Source organism: Arabidopsis thaliana (assembly GCF_000001735.4).
Source record: "Arabidopsis thaliana chromosome 1 sequence".
Taxonomy (NCBI): Eukaryota; Viridiplantae; Streptophyta; class Magnoliopsida; order Brassicales; family Brassicaceae; genus Arabidopsis; species Arabidopsis thaliana.
Genome location: NC_003070.9, coordinates 8,552,152 through 8,571,075, shown reverse-complemented (window position 1 = coordinate 8,571,075; position 18,924 = coordinate 8,552,152). Strand labels below are relative to the sequence as shown.

The window sequence follows — 18,924 nt, the reverse complement described above, 5'->3', positions numbered from 1 at the left end:
CGTGTAATGTAATATAGATTCCATTTACATCAATGATTTTAGAACATTTTTTCCCCATTAATAATTTTGATAGGTTTTGCATTAAGTAATTAACTTAGAAATTTTAAGAAAAAACATCTATGTTGACCAAAATAAAGAGAAAAAAAACATCTATTAATAATATGATTAATCATCTAAAACTTTTTAATTACAAAATTATTTCCAAAAAAAATGAATAATTTATTTTATATCAAAAATTTTCAAAATTAAGTATGTCTCTCTCACATACCAAAGGAGATAAAAACTTCCAAAAGAAAAAAAATGTTAAAAATAATAAAAGAAGAAGATAAATTATAAGTCTCCTAAAATGATACAACCAACAAAAGGAAGTAATAAAAACAAGAAAATACAACTTTGATTTTTATTTTATTTTTTGTCAACAGAAAAATGAAATAAGTAAGTAAACGAAAAATTTAGCGAACGAGAAAGTGTATTAAATATGTAGATTTTAATTTACTTAAGAAGACGTAAAACTCCTTTGAGAGAAATCTCAATCCTTTCTTCATAAAAACATAAAACTCTCGTTTGCTCAGTGAGTCTTTTCTTTCTGTCTGAAAATTGTTGAATAGTTTTTGTCTTCTCAGCTGTTTCGTCGGAGGAAGCTTCTTCTTCTAGACTTCTTCTTCTTCTTCTTCTTCGTCTTCTCTGAATTTCTTCGGTAAACTCTCTAACACATAAACGATGATGATCTTCTTTCGTTTTTTATCCTTTCTGTTTGATTTTTGGGTATTACAATTTTAATCGTGAACTGAATGTGAAATAATCTGAGGATTAAGTTAAGATCGATTTTTTCTGGTCCGTCTCCTTTTGTTTTTTCTTCATAAATTGTTTCTGTAGCTGCTAGATCTACAGGTGTTGCTTATTGGGATGAAATTCAAGTTCGGTTCTTTGAATTTTCCTTGTTTATGTGATTGATTTTGAGTTTTACTAGGTTTTGATTTGTAGATGAACATGAAGAAAGTTGTTTTCAGCTTTTGTTCTTTTGCTGAATCCCAAATTTTACTTGAATTCTCTAAAGAAACGTTCTTTGGTCTTATGAGATGTTGAATAGCTTTCTAAATGATCTGTTTTTTTTAATGGTAATGAAGCTCTGTTCAACTTCAAACACCATGGTTGGAGGAGGAAGTGCTCAGAAGCTAACTACAAACGACGCTCTTGCATATCTTAAAGCCGTGAAGGACAAATTTCAGGATCAACGTGGAAAATATGACGAGTTTCTCGAGGTTATGAAGAATTTTAAATCTCAAAGGTATAGTTTTTTTCTTCTCCTTGTTATGTTTAGGTTAAAAACTTGGTATCTGAGAACTGATTGCTTAATTGTGTTTTTCATTGTAGAGTTGATACAGCTGGTGTGATAACTAGGGTAAAAGAACTTTTCAAAGGACACCAAGAGTTGATTTTGGGGTTTAATACTTTCTTGCCTAAGGGTTTTGAGATCACACTTCAACCTGAGGATGGACAACCTCCACTGAAGAAACGTGTTGAGTTTGAGGAAGCTATTAGCTTTGTTAACAAGATTAAGGTATATATATGTTTATGTGCTAAACTGTCTCAAGGAAATTACTGCTTTTCCCTTTCTTACTCTCTTCGATATTCATTGATTTGCAGACAAGGTTTCAGGGAGATGATCGTGTATACAAATCATTTTTAGACATTTTAAACATGTACAGAAGGGATAGCAAGTCCATCACTGAGGTCTACCAGGAGGTAGGCTCATTGATGCTGTTATGTGTATCTTTTTTTTGTTGCTATTCTGTACTTAGGTTTTACATGTCTATCTCAGGTTGCGATCCTATTTCGGGATCATTCAGATCTGCTCGTGGAGTTTACTCACTTTCTACCTGATACTTCAGCAACGGCCTCTATTCCATCTGTTAAAACTTCAGTTCGTGAGAGAGGGGTTTCTCTGGCTGATAAGGTTCTTCTCAGACTTTTATTTTCCTAGAAATACAATGTTCTATATGTCTAATCTTTTATTGAACATCATTTGATTGGAAATTGTTGCAGAAGGACCGGATCATTACTCCACATCCTGACCATGACTATGGTACTGAACATATTGACCAGGACCGGGAGAGACCTATTAAGAAAGAAAATAAAGAACACATGAGAGGTACTAACAAAGAAAATGAGCATAGGGATGCCAGAGATTTCGAACCACATAGCAAAAAAGAGCAATTTCTCAACAAGAAGCAGAAACTACATATTAGAGGCGATGATCCTGCTGAAATTTCCAATCAAAGTAAACTTTCTGGAGCGGTTCCTAGTTCATCTACTTATGATGAAAAAGGTGCCATGAAAAGTGAGTTCTCGTTTTATGACAACTAATTTGAAAGATAAGGAGTGAGTTTGTCGTTCGCTATTCCATGTGTACTTATATTTGTTTGATGTGATGTCAGGTTACAGTCAAGATCTAGCTATTGTCGATAGAGTAAAGGAAAAGCTTAACGCCTCAGAGTACCAGGAGTTTTTACGTTGTCTTAATCTCTTTTCAAAAGAGATAATCAGCCGACCAGAACTGCAATCTTTGGTATGAATAAATAAAATGCTTAAATTTTCACTGTGGCATTTGTTTGCAATGATTCATGAACATTTGTGCTTGTATCAGGTAGGGAATTTAATCGGAGTATATCCTGACCTCATGGATTCCTTTATAGAGTTTTTGGTGCAATGTGAAAAGAATGGTAACGAGGCAAATCTATGTTTCTCTCTTCCTACATTCATTGATTTCAGAAAAAAGACAGATTTGTAACCTTTTGAATCTTCTTGCAGAAGGACTGCTCTCTGGTATTCTGACTAAGAGTAAGTCTACTTATCTTTTGCAAGGGTACATGAATCTGATGCTGAGATATATTTGAAGTATTCACGAGTAGTGAAACTACACAACTCCACTATGAAATTTGATCTTCTTTCCAGATATATCCATTTCTAGTTCTGAAAAGAAAACAAATCCATTCTAAACTATACTGCAGAATCCTTGTGGAGTGAAGGCAAATATCCTCAACCGTCACTGGACAATGATAGAGACCAGGAACATAAGAGAGATGACGGGCTTAGAGATAGAGATCATGAAAAGGAAAGGCTTGAAAAAGCAGCTGCAAATCTGAAATGGGCAAAGCCAATCAGTGAACTAGATCTCTCGAACTGTGAACAATGCACTCCTAGTTATCGGTTACTTCCAAAGAATGTATGTGGCTGCAGCCTTTTATATGTGGATCTACTATTCTTGAGTTCATCTTTTGTTTCATTAGTCTAATGTAAGACATTATACTTTTTGCAGTACCCAATTTCTATTGCAAGCCAGAAGACAGAGATCGGTAAACTGGTTCTTAATGATCACTGGGTCTCCGTCACATCAGGAAGTGAAGATTATTCATTTAGCCACATGCGTAAGAACCAGTATGAAGAGAGCCTCTTCAAATGTGAGGATGACAGGTTGGTTAATCAACTTCTAATGGTGGACTGGAAACCTATATTCCATACTTTAAAAAAAAAAATTGGTTACTGACCTGTTATTGTGAGCCATTTTCTGTGTCAAATTGTGAGCCATTATTCCTCTCTTTATGCTATAGGTTTGAGCTGGACATGCTATTAGAGTCTGTAAATTCAACGACAAAGCATGTGGAAGAATTATTGACAAAAATTAACAGTAATGAACTGAAAACCAACAGTCCCATCCGTGTCGAGGATCACCTCACAGGTAACATAAGCTGGTGTAAAACAATAAGCAGCATGGATGTTAAATCACTAGCAGCTGAGCTCTTTAAATTTTTTTTTTTTTTTAATGGATTGCTTTGTTACTGTCTTTGTAGCTCTAAACTTAAGATGCATAGAACGGTTGTATGGTGATCACGGGCTCGATGTGATGGATGTGCTGAAGAAGAACGTGTCTCTTGCTTTACCTGTTATCCTAACACGTTTGAAACAGAAGCAAGAAGAGTGGGCAAGGTGTCGTTCTGATTTTGACAAAGTCTGGGCTGAGATATATGCTAAGAATTACTACAAGTCGCTTGATCATCGAAGTTTCTACTTCAAACAGCAGGATTCAAAGAAGCTGAGCATGAAAGGTTTGTCCGTAACCTATTACACACATTATTCTATTATATCAAGCAAGTGACTTTATGTACTATATTTTTTCTGTAGCATTGTTGGCAGAGATAAAAGAGATTACTGAAAAGAAGCGAGAGGATGATTCACTTCTTGCATTTGCAGCCGGAAATAGACTATCCATTTCCCCAGATTTGGAGTTTGATTATCCGGATCATGACCTTCATGAAGATCTTTACCAGCTGATCAAATATTCGTGTGCAGAAATGTGCTCTACCGAACAGTTAGATAAGGTAATGAAGATTTGGACAACTTTCGTGGAACAAATATTTGGTGTTCCTTCTCGCCCTCAAGGTGCTGAAGACCAAGAAGACGTTGTCAAGTCCATGAACCAGAATGTAAAGAGCGGTAGTTCAAGTGCTGGCGAGAGTGAGGGAAGTCCTCACAATTACGCTAGTGTTGCCGACTCTAGACGCTCAAAGTCATCTCGAAAAGCTAATGAACATAGTCAGTTGGGGCAAACTAGTAATTCGGAGAGGGATGGCGCCGCTGGTAGGACATCAGATGCCTTATGTGAGACTGCTCAGCATGAGAAAATGCTGAAGAATGTAGTTACGTCTGATGAAAAGCCTGAAAGCAAGCAAGCTGTTTCTATTGAGCGTGCACACGATTCAACTGCTCTCGCTGTGGATGGATTATTAGATCAAAGTAATGGAGGAAGCAGTATAGTACACATGACCGGTAACACCTCAAAATCTTGCTTAGAAGTTAGTTCTCTTGGAATTTTTCATTTTCTTTGTACAGTTAATGAATAGTTTCCTCTTTACTTGGTCAGGACATTGCAATAATAATCTGAAGCCTGTGACCTGTGGAACAGAGTTGGAGTTGAAAATGAATGATGGTAATGGGCCAAAATTAGAGGTATAGTTTCAGTGAAGCACGTTTTAGTCCCATCATCTTATATTTTGATCTGATACTTTCTATATAGATGACTCATTTCAAATGAAGGACCGAATTTTGTTGATATGGAACAATATCTCCCATTGTTTGCACTTGGTGCTTAGGTCCTTCATATGGAACTTAGATAGTTTTAAAATTTGAAGTTACACACCCTTAGTTCTGTGTTAACCAAGAGGTGGTACTGATAAACTTTGTCTCACAGGTTGGTAACAAGAAGTTATTGACAAATGGGATCGCGGTAGAAATAACAAGTGACCAAGAGATGGCAGGAACATCCAAAGTTGAAAGAGAAGAAGGTGAACTTTCTCCAAATGGAGACTTTGAGGAAGATAATTTTGCAGTTTATGCAAAAACTGATTTTGAGACCTTCAGCAAAGCGAATGATAGTACTGGAAATAACATTAGCGGAGATAGAAGTAGAGAAGGGGAACCATCTTGTCTGGAGACAAGGGCTGAGAATGACGCTGAAGGTGACGAAAACGCCGCAAGATCATCAGAGGACAGCAGAAATGAATATGAGAACGGTGATGTTTCTGGAACGGAATCTGGTGGTGGTGAAGATCCGGAGGATGATTTGGATAACAATAACAAAGGAGAAAGCGAAGGTGAGGCTGAATGTATGGCTGATGCACATGATGCTGAAGAAAATGGGTCTGCCTTACCCGTTTCAGCACGATTCTTGCTGCATGTAAAGCCCTTAGTAAAGTATGTTCCTTCAGCTATAGCTTTGCATGACAAGGACAAAGACTCTCTGAAGAACTCCCAAGTTTTCTATGGAAATGATTCGTTTTACGTGCTTTTCAGGCTGCACCGGGTAAGAGCTAAAGATCATATACAGTTTGAAAAAATTATAAACAGTATAATCTAAAGTACAAAGAGTTTTCACTAGCTAACTTTACGCTATTACTCTTGACAGATATTGTATGAGAGAATACTATCAGCAAAAGTTAACTCATCATCCCCGGAAGGAAAGTGGAGGACCTCAAATACCAAAAATCCTACTGATTCCTATGCTAGGTGAAATTTGCTTTTTATTGCAGAGATTGTGTGTGTTTCTGGGATTCATATGTGCTCCATACTTATAACTTTAATTAATGTGGAACAGATTCATGACTGCACTCTACAACTTACTTGATGGTACATCTGATAATGCCAAGTTTGAAGATGACTGCCGAGCGATAATCGGGACTCAGTCTTATATTCTCTTCACATTGGACAAACTGATCCATAAATTCATCAAGCATGTGAGTATTTTTGCTCTTTGATGTTTTCTCTATGTATTCACCTCTCTATCTTTACTTGCTTTTTACTAACATACGTGTGGTCATTCTTCAGCTACAAGTAGTAGTAGCTGATGAGATGGACAACAAGCTTCTTCAGCTTTATTTTTATGAGAAATCCAGAAGGCCTGAAACGATTTTTGATGCTGTGTATTACGATAATACCCGTGTCCTCCTCCCTGATGAGAATATTTACCGTATTGAATGTGTAAGTTTTTGCTGCATCTTACATTAGCTACTTATATTCTGTCGATGCACTGCTGATCATGCTTTTGGACTCCAAAACCTCATGTGTATGCAGAGATTATCAACCCCAGCGAAACTCTCTATTCAGCTTATGTGCAACGGTCTTGATAAGCCCGATGTGACATCTGTATCCATTGACCCGACCTTTGCAGCTTATCTCCACAATGACTTCCTCTCCATACAACCAAATGCAAGGGAGGATCGCAGAATCTATTTAAATAGGTAAATGTAAAACATGAACAAATGACTGTCCCTTGATCTCTGAAACCTAGTGGGTCACTCATCAAAGCCAATGCCATTTTTCGTTTTCTCCAGGAACAAGCGCAAAGTTTGTCGTGAAGATGAACAGTTATACAGCACAGATGAAGTTAAGATCAAAAATGGTTTGGAGTGTAAGATAGCTTGCGGTTCTTCAAAGGTAACACTTTTATCTTCTTCCCTATATCACGCTTACCGCTTATGAGTATATCCATGAGAGACCAGCACTTGAAAGCACGTTCTTGAAAATCTCTTGCAGGTCTCCTATGTACTAGAAACAGAAGATTTGTTGGTGCGAGTTAAAAAGAGAAGAAAAACTTTGTGCCACAATCAGGATTCTTGGGTAAGGCAAATGAGGTTACAATATTACAAAAATAACTTCTTGTGACCAGCCTGTAACAATCTGGAAGAAGGATACCAAATCAACTCAACTTGTTCATTCACTCTCCAACTTAACAGAGACAAAACAAAAACAAAAGTGGCAATTCTCCATTGTTGACTTCACCGGATAGAGCCAAACTGCATTCTCTATCTTCATAAGAAGAAGAAGCAACAAAGGATTTGGCTTTTTGTTGTCTGTGACTGAAAAAGAAAACAATCACTCACAAAAATGATGTTACATATGTAAAGTTTGTCTTTATTCACTCTCTTGTTGTAAAGTTTTGTATGTTGTTGTAACATTTATCAAAAATTTCATTTTGTTATGGTATGTTATATAGAAATGAGTCAAATGACCATAAAAGGTTTGACCTTTTCCATAAACGACGCTTCGCCCTCTCCTAACTCTTTCCCTCACTTTAAAAAGATTCGATTTTTGACTGCAAAAAAGAGAATTTCTAAAAGCAAATCGGAGAGCTTCGGCGATGGCGTTATCACGACTTTCTTCACGATCCAACACTTTCCTAAAGCCGGCGATTACCGCCTTGCCCTCCTCCATCCGCCGTCATGTTTCCACAGACTCATCACCGATCACAATCGAAACCGCCGTCCCTTTCACATCGCATCTATGTGAATCACCGTCACGCTCCGTCGAGACTTCATCGGAGGAGATCTTAGCCTTTTTCCGTGACATGGCTCGGATGAGGAGGATGGAGATCGCAGCAGATTCTCTTTACAAGGCGAAGCTGATCCGTGGGTTCTGTCATTTGTACGATGGTCAAGAGGCTTTAGCGGTGGGAATGGAAGCGGCGATTACCAAAAAAGATGCGATTATCACATCGTATCGTGATCACTGTACTTTCATTGGTCGTGGTGGGAAGCTTGTTGATGCTTTCTCTGAGCTTATGGGGAGAAAAACTGGTTGTTCTCATGGTAAAGGAGGATCTATGCATTTCTATAAGAAAGATGCTTCCTTTTATGGTGGACATGGGATTGTTGGTGCTCAGATTCCATTGGGATGTGGTTTGGCTTTTGCTCAGAAGTATAATAAGGATGAGGCTGTGACTTTTGCTTTGTATGGTGATGGTGCTGCGAATCAGGGACAGTTGTTTGAGGCCTTGAACATTTCGGCTTTGTGGGATTTGCCTGCGATTCTTGTTTGCGAGAATAACCATTGTGAGTTTATTTTTTGGTTAATTGTAATTTGTTTGGTGGAATTGTTGAGACTTTTGTGTTGATTTGGATTGTTTGATGTTTAGATGGAATGGGAACGGCTACATGGAGGTCGGCTAAGTCTCCGGCTTATTTCAAGCGTGGAGATTATGTTCCTGGCTTGAAGGTGAGACTGAGTTGTCTTTTGGCATGATCTTGAGCTTTACAATGCTTTTGCTTTGATGAGACTGAGTTGTCTATAGCACGCTTTTAGTTGATACAGGGTTTCCTTGTGTGTTTTAGACCACTGGGTCGACTATGGAACAGCTAGGTAGTGAGGATAGGGTTTTAGACACAAATTGAATGAGAAAGGACAAACCTTCACAGTTGTGTGTTCGGATCAAGTGTAACTTTGTGAGAACTACCAAAAGGAATTGTCTCCAAAGTCTCTATCTTTGTTGTTTTACAGAAGTTGCTTCAGTTTTTTATTACTTTACCCAATAGAATTGTATCCGTTGTTTTTCTGATTGGTGAGAGTGTGAACTTAAAGCTAACGAATGATTATCTTTTGCTTTGTTTTCTAGGTGGATGGTATGGATGCACTGGCTGTGAAACAGGCGTGCAAGTTTGCCAAGGAGCATGCTCTCAAGAATGGTCCTATTGTAAGTATTACAGCTGCTCCTGTTGGTTTTATGAAATCGATACCTAATCAATATGACTCTTAGCATTTTATGCAAATTAAGAATTCGTAGAATCATTTATTACTTGCATGTGTGATGCTACTTTGGTTGGGGAGAATGGTTAGCTGGTAACTTCTACCTAGCCTAGATTTGGATTGAACGAGGTTTATTTGGAGAAAACAAGACTTCTTAAGTACCTATGTTGTTAATTTGTTTGCTGTTTCCGGGAGAGTGTGACAGGCGTGATTGACAAGCTCCTAGGATTTCTATTAAAAGTACTAGATAAGTAGATATCACTAATATCTCTTGGAGTTTTTGGTGTGTACCTACTTATGAAGTGAAATTATACCATGTTGACTTCAGCTTCCAACCAATTTTCCTTTTTTGCATTTTGTCACCAACACAAATGGGACAAGCATTTTGGATCTTGTGAATTCAATCACATAGCGTTGACATTTATCGTATTTTTATAATCCATTCTCTACCTAGTGATTATGACCAACATACCATTGCCATTATTTGCGCAGATCCTTGAGATGGACACTTACAGATACCACGGTCACTCTATGTCTGACCCAGGAAGCACTTACCGTACTCGTGATGAAATCTCTGGCGTGAGACAGGTTAGTTCTTTGTTCATTTGTAAGACTACTGCTCCAACCATATGCAATTTGAAACTTTTTAATCTGTAAAGTTTTCATCGGTGTTACCTTTAGGTGCGTGATCCAATTGAAAGGGTGCGAAAGTTGCTCTTAACTCATGACATAGCTACCGAAAAAGAGCTTAAGGTACCCTGTTCACCACCTTCCCATTCCAGACAAAAAGCTTGAAAAAAATTATACATACAACCATCAAACTTGACTATGGAAATGACAAAATTCTTTTGACATTAAAGGACATGGAGAAAGAGATAAGGAAAGAAGTAGATGACGCCGTAGCTCAGGCCAAGGTAATAATCTTAATTGTTTCTATCTTTGTCCTTGTTATTTATCAAAACACGAACTAATTCCTTGCTGTTTAACTTGTTTCAGGAGAGCCCGATACCAGATGCATCTGAGCTATTCACAAACATGTACGTGAAAGACTGCGGAGTTGAGGTACTATCACATCCCACTCTTTCACATCTATTTATTTCTTTTGTAACCCTGTGGCGTTGGTAGTTGTTGGCATATGAATCTAGAGATTTACGCATTTTCCTCCATTGAAATTTGCAGTCGTTTGGAGCAGACAGAAAAGAACTCAAAGTAACACTTCCATAGAATCTTGCTTCCCAAGGAGATGATTGGTTCAATAAATCAGAAGGCAAGGCTACACAAATCTTTTTAACTTGCTACCAAAAATATTTCTGGTTTTTTTTTTTTGTATTTTCATTTCAAGTGTAAAGCCATTGCTTCACCAGTTTGCCAACTTTTGTTTCCCACACTTCAATTTGACACCAAGCAAAAGAAGCTTCGGATATCACTCTGTGAGATAAAGTTAGAGAAATAAGCAGAGAGTAGTTAAGAGAAAGATCATCAGCTTCTTTGTCTCAAGTAGAAAAATGTCGACATGTGATTACAAAATCATCAAGACCCCGTGTTAAATTCGTTATCTAATATATATAAAAATAAAAAGGCAAAACCAACTTCTGCGTCGGTACCAATAAAACCACATGAATAGTTATGTCTCCACCACCTAACTTGAATAATCTTTGCTTCTACTCTACAAGTCCCTTTCTCATCATCCCCCACATCAACACCAAATCTTATTGAATAGGTAAACTCTATGACGCCACTCACTCTCTTTCTTAATACTTAAATTAGATTAGATTTCTTGCAACAACTAATCACTACAAAAGAACATTGATGATTGATTGCTTTTTCCTTTGTTAACCAAGCATTTGGTTCTCTCTGTAAGCCAATAGAAACCAAACAAACCTTTGCTTAGTTTTTTACTCGGTAAATAATTAGTTTGACAAGTAACAAGTTTATATATTATATAGTGTTCAGTGTTTTAACTTATTCAAGAATATTCTCTCTATATCATCAAATCAAATATGTTCAACGGAATCTTCATCGTGTTCTCTTCTCATATCCGAGAAAAAGTCCTTAAGAAAAACTCGAGAAAGTGATACATGAATGGTATTATTGAAAATGTTATTCATATAATAAGATGTTACGTCTGACCATGAGCTGCACTACCCAACGGGAATATTCGGATTTAATTGGCTTGGTAGTCGCTACCAACAGCCCAATAATATATATACTAACACTAAGAAGAGAACAAAACTTCAACTTTAATATCCCAATAAAATGTGCCGACAACAAAAACATATATATTTTCTAATGAAATTTCTGAGAAAACAAATTATGAATGATAGTCACGAGTCTTATTCGTCGGTGAAACCATAGTTTAAAAAACTATCCTAACATTTGATATTGATTTCTCTTAAAATTCTTGTACTAGTTTCTACAAATTGTGAAATTGCATTAACTTTTATAACAGTAAATCATTGTTAAATGATTGAGACATGTGAGTGAATCTATAGTTTCCTTGTTTGGTTGTACAAAATCCAGTGCTTTTCTCTACCGTTTTGTTATGTAAAAGGAAATTATTCAATTTTCCTTAACATTCTTTAGGAAAAATATATACTCTTTATGAACATATACCTTGCTTGTCTGTCAAAAATCTGATATCTATAAAATTAAAGGCAAAAAAGGATAGTATTATTTTTATTTATTTTCCAAAAACATTCCTGGGGAAATATTGTCTAGGGTAATTATTGCTTATTATGCTTGCCAGTACGAAAATCACAAAAAATAAAACATTTTTCCACTGGCAAACAAACATTTATTAGCAAACATTTTTCCAATGCCATTACTACATTACAAGCAAATAGGTGTGCAGCGCACGTGACAAGTTGAGTTCTCATCGTTTAATCTCAACCGTCCAATTACCAAAAAGCGAATCATCCAGCTGTTTCCCTCGACCTACACAGCTGGCACCGCCTTAATGGGCCAAGACCTTAAAACTCACCTAAATCTTGTAGTAATTAACCTTTTCGTTAATTACAGTCTTAGGGATTTGTTTCTTCAACACTTTCCCTTAACGACTAAGCCTTAATGACGTCTCACGCGTTTTTTTAATACGCGCGTGATTCGTATTCTCCTAATTTAGGAAAACAAAATCATCAAAAGTTAAAGGCAATGACAATGAGCAAAAATGACTCTTTCATAACCAATCTTTCTTCTTCTTCTTCTTCTTCTTCTTCCTCTTTCCTTATCTCTCCATCTCTGTGGAGAGACACAAAACTTCCAAAAAGGAACATTCTTTCAGTTCTTTACTTAATCTTTCACAATGCTAAATCATTAGCCGTTGATAAAGTCTTAATCTTTGATTCATTCAAACGCGTTTTTGTTTAGTAATGTCGTCGCGTTTTTCTTTGACGGTGGTGTGTTTGATTGCTCTGTTACCGTTTGTTGTTGGTATACGGTTGATTCCGGCGAGGATCACGAGTGTCGGTGATGGCGGCGGCGGAGGAGGTAATAATGGGTTTAGTAAACTTGGTCCGTTTATGGAAGCTCCGGAGTATAGAAACGGCAAGGAGTGTGTATCTTCATCAGTGAACAGAGAGAACTTCGTGTCGTCTTCTTCTAGTTCTAATGATCCTTCGCTTGTTCACATCGCTATGACTTTGGACTCAGAGTATCTCCGTGGATCAATCGCAGCCGTTCATTCTGTTCTTCGCCACGCGTCTTGTCCAGAGAACGTCTTCTTCCATTTCATCGCTGCTGAGTTTGACTCTGCGAGTCCTCGTGTTCTGAGTCAACTCGTGAGGTCGACTTTTCCTTCGTTGAACTTTAAAGTCTACATTTTTAGGGAAGATACGGTGATCAATCTCATATCTTCTTCGATTAGACTAGCTTTGGAGAATCCGTTGAACTATGCTCGGAACTATCTCGGAGATATTCTTGATCGAAGTGTTGAACGAGTCATTTATCTTGACTCGGATGTTATAACTGTGGATGATATCACAAAGCTTTGGAACACGGTTTTGACCGGGTCACGAGTCATCGGAGCTCCGGAGTATTGTCACGCGAACTTCACTCAGTATTTCACTTCCGGGTTCTGGTCAGACCCGGCTTTACCGGGTCTAATCTCGGGTCAAAAGCCTTGCTATTTCAACACAGGAGTGATGGTGATGGATCTTGTTAGATGGAGAGAAGGGAATTACAGAGAGAAGTTAGAGCAATGGATGCAATTGCAGAAGAAGATGAGAATCTACGATCTTGGATCATTACCACCGTTTCTTTTGGTGTTTGCGGGTAATGTTGAAGCTATTGATCATAGATGGAACCAACATGGTTTAGGAGGAGACAATATACGAGGAAGTTGTCGGTCATTGCATCCTGGTCCTGTGAGCTTGTTGCATTGGAGTGGTAAAGGTAAGCCATGGGTTAGACTTGATGAGAAGAGGCCTTGTCCGTTGGATCATCTTTGGGAGCCATATGATTTGTATAAGCATAAGATTGAGAGAGCTAAAGATCAGTCTCTGCTTGGGTTTGCTTCTCTGTCGGAGTTGACTGATGATTCAAGCTTCTTGTGAGAGTTTTAAAGTTACATTCTTTTTCAATATCTTCTGTTGTATTACAGATGAAATATCATTGTTCAGGTGAGTGATTCTTTGATTTTCTGTTGTACAAATCTATTTTAGAGAGGGAAGATATATATTAGGCTGTGGAAAAGCCATTGATGATCCTTTTTGTTGAGAATTCTTTTGTCATTCTGGCGCTCTTGTGTTTCAATCTTTTCTTCTTAATAAAACTCATCTTGAAGTGCCAATTTGATAGTGTTTAATCTAGTACATACTCTGTTTTCTCATTTTGAATTAATCCGTAGAAATATTCACAACGAACTCTATCAATCTCTATCAGAGCCTAAGTCATGTTCTTTTGAGATACTTTTCATTCAGACCATTCAAGTAGTCTAGAATGTGTACATGTCTTAAAAATGGCTAAAAAGATTATGATCAATGTGACAAGGTTTGTGATGACATTGATGGCTTTTGACTCATTGGGAATCTAAGCTTTGGTATTGGAGAAGCAATTATAGTTGTTCATTTATCTCTTCCAAGTTCCAAGTCTTCTCGCAATGTTATTAAACCTGGTCAAGAAAGATCATAAATGTTTTGGTTACAAAACAGTTACATGACAAAACACCGTCATTTGAAAACTACTAATGGGCTGTATTAAAGCCCATTTACGTTTTTGTTATGGCTAATCAAAAATCGGGTCAGATTCAAAGACCATTGGTTCATAACTATTTTTCGTGTGTAGTTGAGTTTCACCGCTGAGAAGAAGAATCTATGGGGACCCTGACATCCACACAGGTGTCCTGAGAAGAGGAGGCATAACATTTATTACACCAATTTTATATTTACTAAAATTAGTGTTTTCTAATCAAATATTTTACTCATAAAGAAGCTCGTGAAGTAGTACTTAACAGTGTTATTTGTCTCTTGATCTCTCTCTTTGATTGCTTCGAAGTTATCACTTGCATATTACTACTAGACTACTAAATGGTCCCACCGACTCTTGTCTTCATTTCCGATCTGAGTCGGATCTAATCTCTTCTTCTTCCTCTTGCTTTTGTGTTCATCTCTCTCTCTCTCACCCTTGTTAAATCTGCATTTAAGAGTCTTTCTTCAGCTGAGTGAACCAAAACTATTTAATAATTGTTATTCTTTTGACAAGTCTTCTCTTTTTTGTTCAAAGTCTTCAACTTTTTTTTACTATAGAGAACTTTTTCTCTGTGTGTCCACTAGAAGCAGCAACTACAAGAGCTTGAAAAAGGTGGATCATCATTGGGAATTTAACAACAATTTTGGTTTGTGGGTTATCTTCACTTTTCTGGTAAGGTTTGGATCATTATTTCACTTTTCTCTTAGATTCTCTCTCTCCTTCTAAGTGAAGTTTGGTACTTTTCAATCATTGATGGAAGATTTGGTCTTTCTTTTTGTTTCTTCAATTATTTGAAAGCTTCTTCATTTTTTAAGTACACACTACTGTCTACAAGAATCTGAGTTTGCTCACTAAGAGGGTTTAGAGAATTACAAAAAGGAGAAAGTGAAAGTAGCTACTAGATCTTTCTTCAAGATATTAATGGCTATGGTTTGATTCAAATTTACTTGATTTTGTGTGAATTAAGGTTCTTGTGCTGAGCATTAATGGGTGATATGCAAGTTGGTGTTGCCACTATTGACGATAAGGTAATTTCACTATTCACACATTTGACTATTCTCTGTGTTTGTGAGATCTTCCACGTTCTGGACTTGATTTGGGTGTTATTCATTTTGTCCATGGTTTAGGGTTTTTATGGTTTGATGGAGGATACACAAGTAAAGGCGGTGGCTTCATCGAACCCGAGCTTGCAAGTGTCGGTTTCTTTTGGTAGGTTTGAGAATGATTCACTTTCATGGGAGAAGTTCTCAGCTTTCTCTCCAAATAAGTACTTGGAGGAAGTTGGCAAGTGTGCTACTCCAGGATCAGTTGCTCAAAAGAAGGCTTATTTTGAAGCTCATTATAAGAAGATTGCTGAGAGGAAAGCTGAGATTATAGATCAGGAGAAACTAATGGACGAGAACGCATCTTTTAGATCTATTGTTTCAGATCAGGAGAGTGTGGAATGCGAAAATGGCGGGGTGGTGGTAGAGTCTGAGGTTGATAATGGTTGTAATGGGCAATTATCTTGTGATGAAGATAAGCATGTGACTGACATTACTGCTAAAGTGAATCAAGTGAGTATTGATGAGAGTAATGAAGAAACTATTGTTGTCAAGGAATGTCAAAGCTCGGTTGATACGGTGAAAGACGAAGTCAAGGACAGTGTGGATAGTCCAGTATTGGAGAAAGCAGAGGAGATTGCTCTTGAGGAAGAGAAGATAGAAATGGTCGTCCATGTGCAGGAGAGATCAGAAGAGGTTTTACAAGAGGATGAGAAAGAAGAGACAGAAGTAAGAGAAGAAGTGAGAGACGACATTTCATTACAAAATGATACTGTGGATGCAAATGAAACGACGAAGAAGGTGGTGAAGAAAGAGAAAAAGCCTAATCTAATCAAGAAGAATGATGGAAATGTGCGGATTAATCCTACGAGAGGCTCTCTTAAGGTAAAGTTTTCAAATTCTTCAGATGTGTTTAAAATAGAGATAAAGAGCGTAGTTCTTGTATGTAATTGTGTCTTCATTTTGGTCTATTGCTTTCTTGTCTACAGCCTAATCAGGTGGGGGGAAAACCGGAAACTAACAAAACTGTAACGAGTAGGAAAACTCCACCGAGCAAGGAGATGAAAAACATGATGAAAGCAACAAAGAAACCAGCAGCACCAATGTCAAAATCCCCACAAGGGTTTGCAACTCCAAGAGTGTACAAGCCAGCTCCAACAAAAACTTCATTGTCTACATCTCACTCTTCGTTGAAGAAGGAAAAGGTCTCGCCTTTACTGAGTAAAAAACAAACCGCTCCAAAGTCATTGCATATCTCTATGAATCTGGATCCACCTGCTTCCGATCCTACTGCTCTTCCAAGCACTAGAAAATCATTGATCATGGAGCGAATGGGAGATAAAGACATTGTCAAACGTGCATTCAAATCATTTCAAAAGAGTTTCGACTTCAAGTCTTCTGTCGACGGGCTAAACACAGCAGTAAAGCAGGTACAGTAGTATTAAGTAATGTTGTGTAATTCACCAACTGTGAAAGATTATCAACTGATCATCTTCTTAAAAACCAGAATCCTGCAAAGCCAACAATTATTCCGTCAGTAGCTACTCGTCAGAAGGAAAATGGCAGGTATATATACTCATGGGACTGGTGGTCCCTTGCTTGGTTTACTGAAGGTCATCATCTTATGTTTTGAGTCTTAAAGTTTGGTTCTTGTCCTAAATAAGCAGGCCTACAAAAGCAAGTAGCATGGAGAAGAGAAGTGGTACTACCGCCTATCGTTCTCCATCTCATGGACTCAAAAGCAATGAAACCGCTGAGAAACAACAAAAGGAGGTAATATCTCTCTCATAACCAAACCAAACATGGAGGTTTACTCTAACAATCTCTGCGTACTCTAATGCTTTCTTTATGGTTTTCAGATTTCCAAGTCTGGTGCAAGACCTTTAGAGAAGACACGCTTGCAGAAGAACCCAAAGGTTTACTAAGTTTTTCACTTTTTGAATCCCGGAAGATATATTCTGGTCTCATTGCTTTCTTTTGTGTAACAGGCAGGAGTGATTGATGCCAAAACGCGGAGGGACTCTCTTAATCCGAAAGCAAAACCTGTGCAGGGTTCTCTTCCAATGCGGACCGTATCGAAAAGCTCTTTAGACAAAGTGTTATGATAGTTATATCCATCCGGTATTAATCTGATCTTCTGGCAAAGATCGCCACCAATGTTGTTCCATCAGTCTTGGGGTATAGAGCCAATGATCTTGTATTCTTGTTGTTATATAGAAAAGTCTCTAGTTACCAGTATTTAGTCGTGGAAGGAGTAATAAGAGTAATAAGAGATAGTTATATTTTACAGTTTCCTATGTATGTGTATAGAACCCAATGATAATGTTGTTCTGATAATAGAAGTGGATTGATTCAATCTTGTTAATGTTCAGCAGATAATTTACTCAGTTATTCTACAACCCCATTAGATAGAATTGTAGATTCAGTTTCTTCTGATGATATTTTAGTGTTACCATCATGGGTTTGATCTTCTCCCATGATTATGTGGTTTGAGTTGGCTCCATTTATTTTTGGAGATTTCACCATGCCAAGCAAATTGTGAGAAAACTGAGCCACATTGTCTAAGAATTGAATGATGCTCGACACGTTTGATCTGAAAGCTGCAACCAAATGCAAACAAAGGAAGCCACGCAAAACTACTGCCAGCTGCTCCTCTGGGTACCTAGGCTTGAGCCTCTCATCAAGCAACCTGCAGTATGTATCCTTTCACTTAACAGTCTAGCACCCAATCAATAAGAACTGTTCCATTGGCAATGATGTCTTGGCTATATCAGTCTTCGACCTAGTCTCCAGAATGAAAACACCAAATGTGATTTCATCAGAGCTTGTGCTTTCTTGCTGTTTTTGAGAGCTTTAGTGATATATATCCAAATGTACCTGTACAGAAAAGTAAGTAGAGGTGGTTTAGACACACGAGTAGCATGTAGTAGCATTAAGCTGTTCTTGGAGCTACGTAGAGTTTCAGCTGTCAAGAGAGATGCTTTTGAAAGTAGCATCATCTTTGAAGTAACCAAAGCCCATATCTCTGATATTAAGCTATTTATGTTAATACCAACATGGTTTGTGTCATCAACTAATTTGGTTTTGGAATATGTGAAGACCAAGAAGTGTGGTCGTAGGGAAAAGTAAAGGAGAAAGATAAGTCCATTCCATCTGGTGAGTCCTTGAACCAGAAGGTGAAGTTGTAAAACACTTGACCAGCTAGCTGTGAATATGGTGGACTCGTCAAGCAGAATAAGCCATCGTGGTTAAGATCTGCACCACCCTCTGAGTACTAATGTTGTTAAACCATAGAAAATCAGCAGAATATTTTTTGCTTTTCTTGTTTTGTTCTTTCCTGATGTAAATATTGGTTGCGACTTGTTAGAATGACTTCTTTTTTTTTTACTGTACCAAACAATATTCAAATCAACAACCTTTCTTTGTCTATTCAAAGTCTTGACTTCGTGGTCTGTCTTTATCAAGTCTAAAACTAAAAATTCAGGAATTTACGACATGGCAAGAAATGAAAAACAATAGAATAATCATTAGCAATCTTGACCTAGACTGCTTCTGAGAAATTTGTAAAAGGGCTGAATTTGTTTCATCCATCAGATTTTAGGTTGGTGAAAATGTAACCAAA

At 37.5% G+C, this 18,924-nt stretch overlaps 5 protein-coding genes across 8 annotated transcripts; 4 read left to right on the top strand and 1 right to left on the bottom strand.

Moving 5' to 3' along the window:
* The first annotated feature begins 495 nt into the window (after positions 1 to 495).
* SNL3 (SIN3-like 3) lies at positions 496 to 7,566 on the top strand. Of its 3 annotated transcripts, NM_001332641.1 has the most exons (23): positions 540 to 697; positions 1,128 to 1,288; positions 1,375 to 1,561; positions 1,648 to 1,746; positions 1,823 to 1,957; positions 2,047 to 2,341; positions 2,439 to 2,569; positions 2,648 to 2,723; positions 2,812 to 2,841; positions 3,012 to 3,226; positions 3,320 to 3,474; positions 3,612 to 3,739; positions 3,852 to 4,106; positions 4,183 to 4,827; positions 4,922 to 5,007; positions 5,249 to 5,860; positions 5,963 to 6,063; positions 6,152 to 6,290; positions 6,382 to 6,534; positions 6,628 to 6,794; positions 6,888 to 6,990; positions 7,090 to 7,173; positions 7,290 to 7,522. In NM_001332641.1, the coding sequence occupies exons 2-23, from the start codon at positions 1,149 to 1,151 to the stop codon at positions 7,368 to 7,370; spliced, it is 4,017 nt and encodes a 1,338-aa protein (NP_001323398.1). In that variant the 5' UTR covers positions 540 to 697; positions 1,128 to 1,148; the 3' UTR covers positions 7,371 to 7,522. The 3 variants fall into 3 exon arrangements, with proteins under 3 accessions (NP_001185080.1, NP_001323398.1, NP_173829.3); NM_001198151.2 differs by having other exon boundaries at positions 496 to 697; positions 7,090 to 7,566; NM_102265.3 differs by having other exon boundaries at positions 571 to 697; positions 2,812 to 2,866; positions 3,025 to 3,226; positions 7,090 to 7,518.
* A 7-nt stretch (positions 7,567 to 7,573) lies between these two features.
* Positions 7,574 to 10,656, top strand: IAR4 (thiamine diphosphate-binding fold (THDP-binding) superfamily protein). The gene is made up of 8 exons (NM_102264.5): positions 7,574 to 8,384; positions 8,468 to 8,547; positions 8,945 to 9,022; positions 9,568 to 9,663; positions 9,757 to 9,828; positions 9,936 to 9,989; positions 10,072 to 10,137; positions 10,255 to 10,656. Exons 1-8 carry the CDS (start codon positions 7,694 to 7,696, stop codon positions 10,297 to 10,299), a joined length of 1,182 nt encoding a protein of 393 aa, NP_173828.1. The 5' UTR covers positions 7,574 to 7,693; the 3' UTR covers positions 10,300 to 10,656.
* Positions 10,657 to 12,009: 1,353 nt separating this feature from the next.
* Positions 12,010 to 13,861, top strand: LGT9 (Nucleotide-diphospho-sugar transferases superfamily protein). Its single transcript, NM_102263.3, has one exon. It carries the CDS (start codon positions 12,444 to 12,446, stop codon positions 13,623 to 13,625), a length of 1,182 nt encoding a protein of 393 aa, NP_173827.1. The 5' UTR covers positions 12,010 to 12,443; the 3' UTR covers positions 13,626 to 13,861.
* Positions 13,862 to 14,325: 464 nt separating this feature from the next.
* AT1G24160 (triadin) lies at positions 14,326 to 17,763 on the top strand. Of its 2 annotated transcripts, none has more exons than NM_102262.3 (8): positions 14,326 to 14,931; positions 15,227 to 15,287; positions 15,387 to 16,187; positions 16,292 to 16,732; positions 16,810 to 16,868; positions 16,970 to 17,075; positions 17,162 to 17,218; positions 17,291 to 17,763. In NM_102262.3, the coding sequence occupies exons 2-8, from the start codon at positions 15,246 to 15,248 to the stop codon at positions 17,405 to 17,407; spliced, it is 1,623 nt and encodes a 540-aa protein (NP_173826.1). In that variant the 5' UTR covers positions 14,326 to 14,931; positions 15,227 to 15,245; the 3' UTR covers positions 17,408 to 17,763. The 2 variants fall into 2 exon arrangements, with proteins under 2 accessions (NP_173826.1, NP_001185079.1); NM_001198150.1 differs by having other exon boundaries at positions 14,521 to 14,936; positions 17,291 to 17,665.
* On the bottom strand, positions 17,691 to 18,301 carry AT1G24159 (Interleukin-1 receptor-associated kinase 4 protein; the record flags this gene model as incomplete). Its single annotated transcript, NM_001160889.1, has 2 exons — positions 17,691 to 17,991; positions 18,180 to 18,301. 2 exons carry the CDS (start codon positions 18,299 to 18,301, stop codon positions 17,691 to 17,693), a joined length of 423 nt encoding a protein of 140 aa, NP_001154361.1.
* Positions 18,302 to 18,924: the final 623 nt, after the last annotated feature.

Coding starts and splice junctions, on each gene's coding strand:
- SNL3 (NM_001332641.1), top strand. CDS start 1,149: ATGGTTGGAGGAGGAAGTGCTCAGAAGCTAACTACAAACGACGCTCTT. Junction 3,475..3,611: donor TTCAAATGTGAGGATGACAG/GTTGGTTAATCA, acceptor TTTATGCTATAG/GTTTGAGCTGGACATGCTAT. Junction 4,828..4,921: donor CAGTATAGTACACATGACCG/GTAACACCTCAA, acceptor TTACTTGGTCAG/GACATTGCAATAATAATCTG.
- IAR4 (NM_102264.5), top strand. CDS start 7,694: ATGGCGTTATCACGACTTTCTTCACGATCCAACACTTTCCTAAAGCCG. Junction 8,548..8,944: donor ATTATGTTCCTGGCTTGAAG/GTGAGACTGAGT, acceptor TTTGTTTTCTAG/GTGGATGGTATGGATGCACT. Junction 10,138..10,254: donor TGAAAGACTGCGGAGTTGAG/GTACTATCACAT, acceptor TGAAATTTGCAG/TCGTTTGGAGCAGACAGAAA.
- LGT9 (NM_102263.3), top strand. CDS start 12,444: ATGTCGTCGCGTTTTTCTTTGACGGTGGTGTGTTTGATTGCTCTGTTA.
- AT1G24160 (NM_102262.3), top strand. CDS start 15,246: ATGGGTGATATGCAAGTTGGTGTTGCCACTATTGACGATAAG. Junction 16,869..16,969: donor CGTCAGAAGGAAAATGGCAG/GTATATATACTC, acceptor CTAAATAAGCAG/GCCTACAAAAGCAAGTAGCA. Junction 17,076..17,161: donor CTGAGAAACAACAAAAGGAG/GTAATATCTCTC, acceptor TATGGTTTTCAG/ATTTCCAAGTCTGGTGCAAG.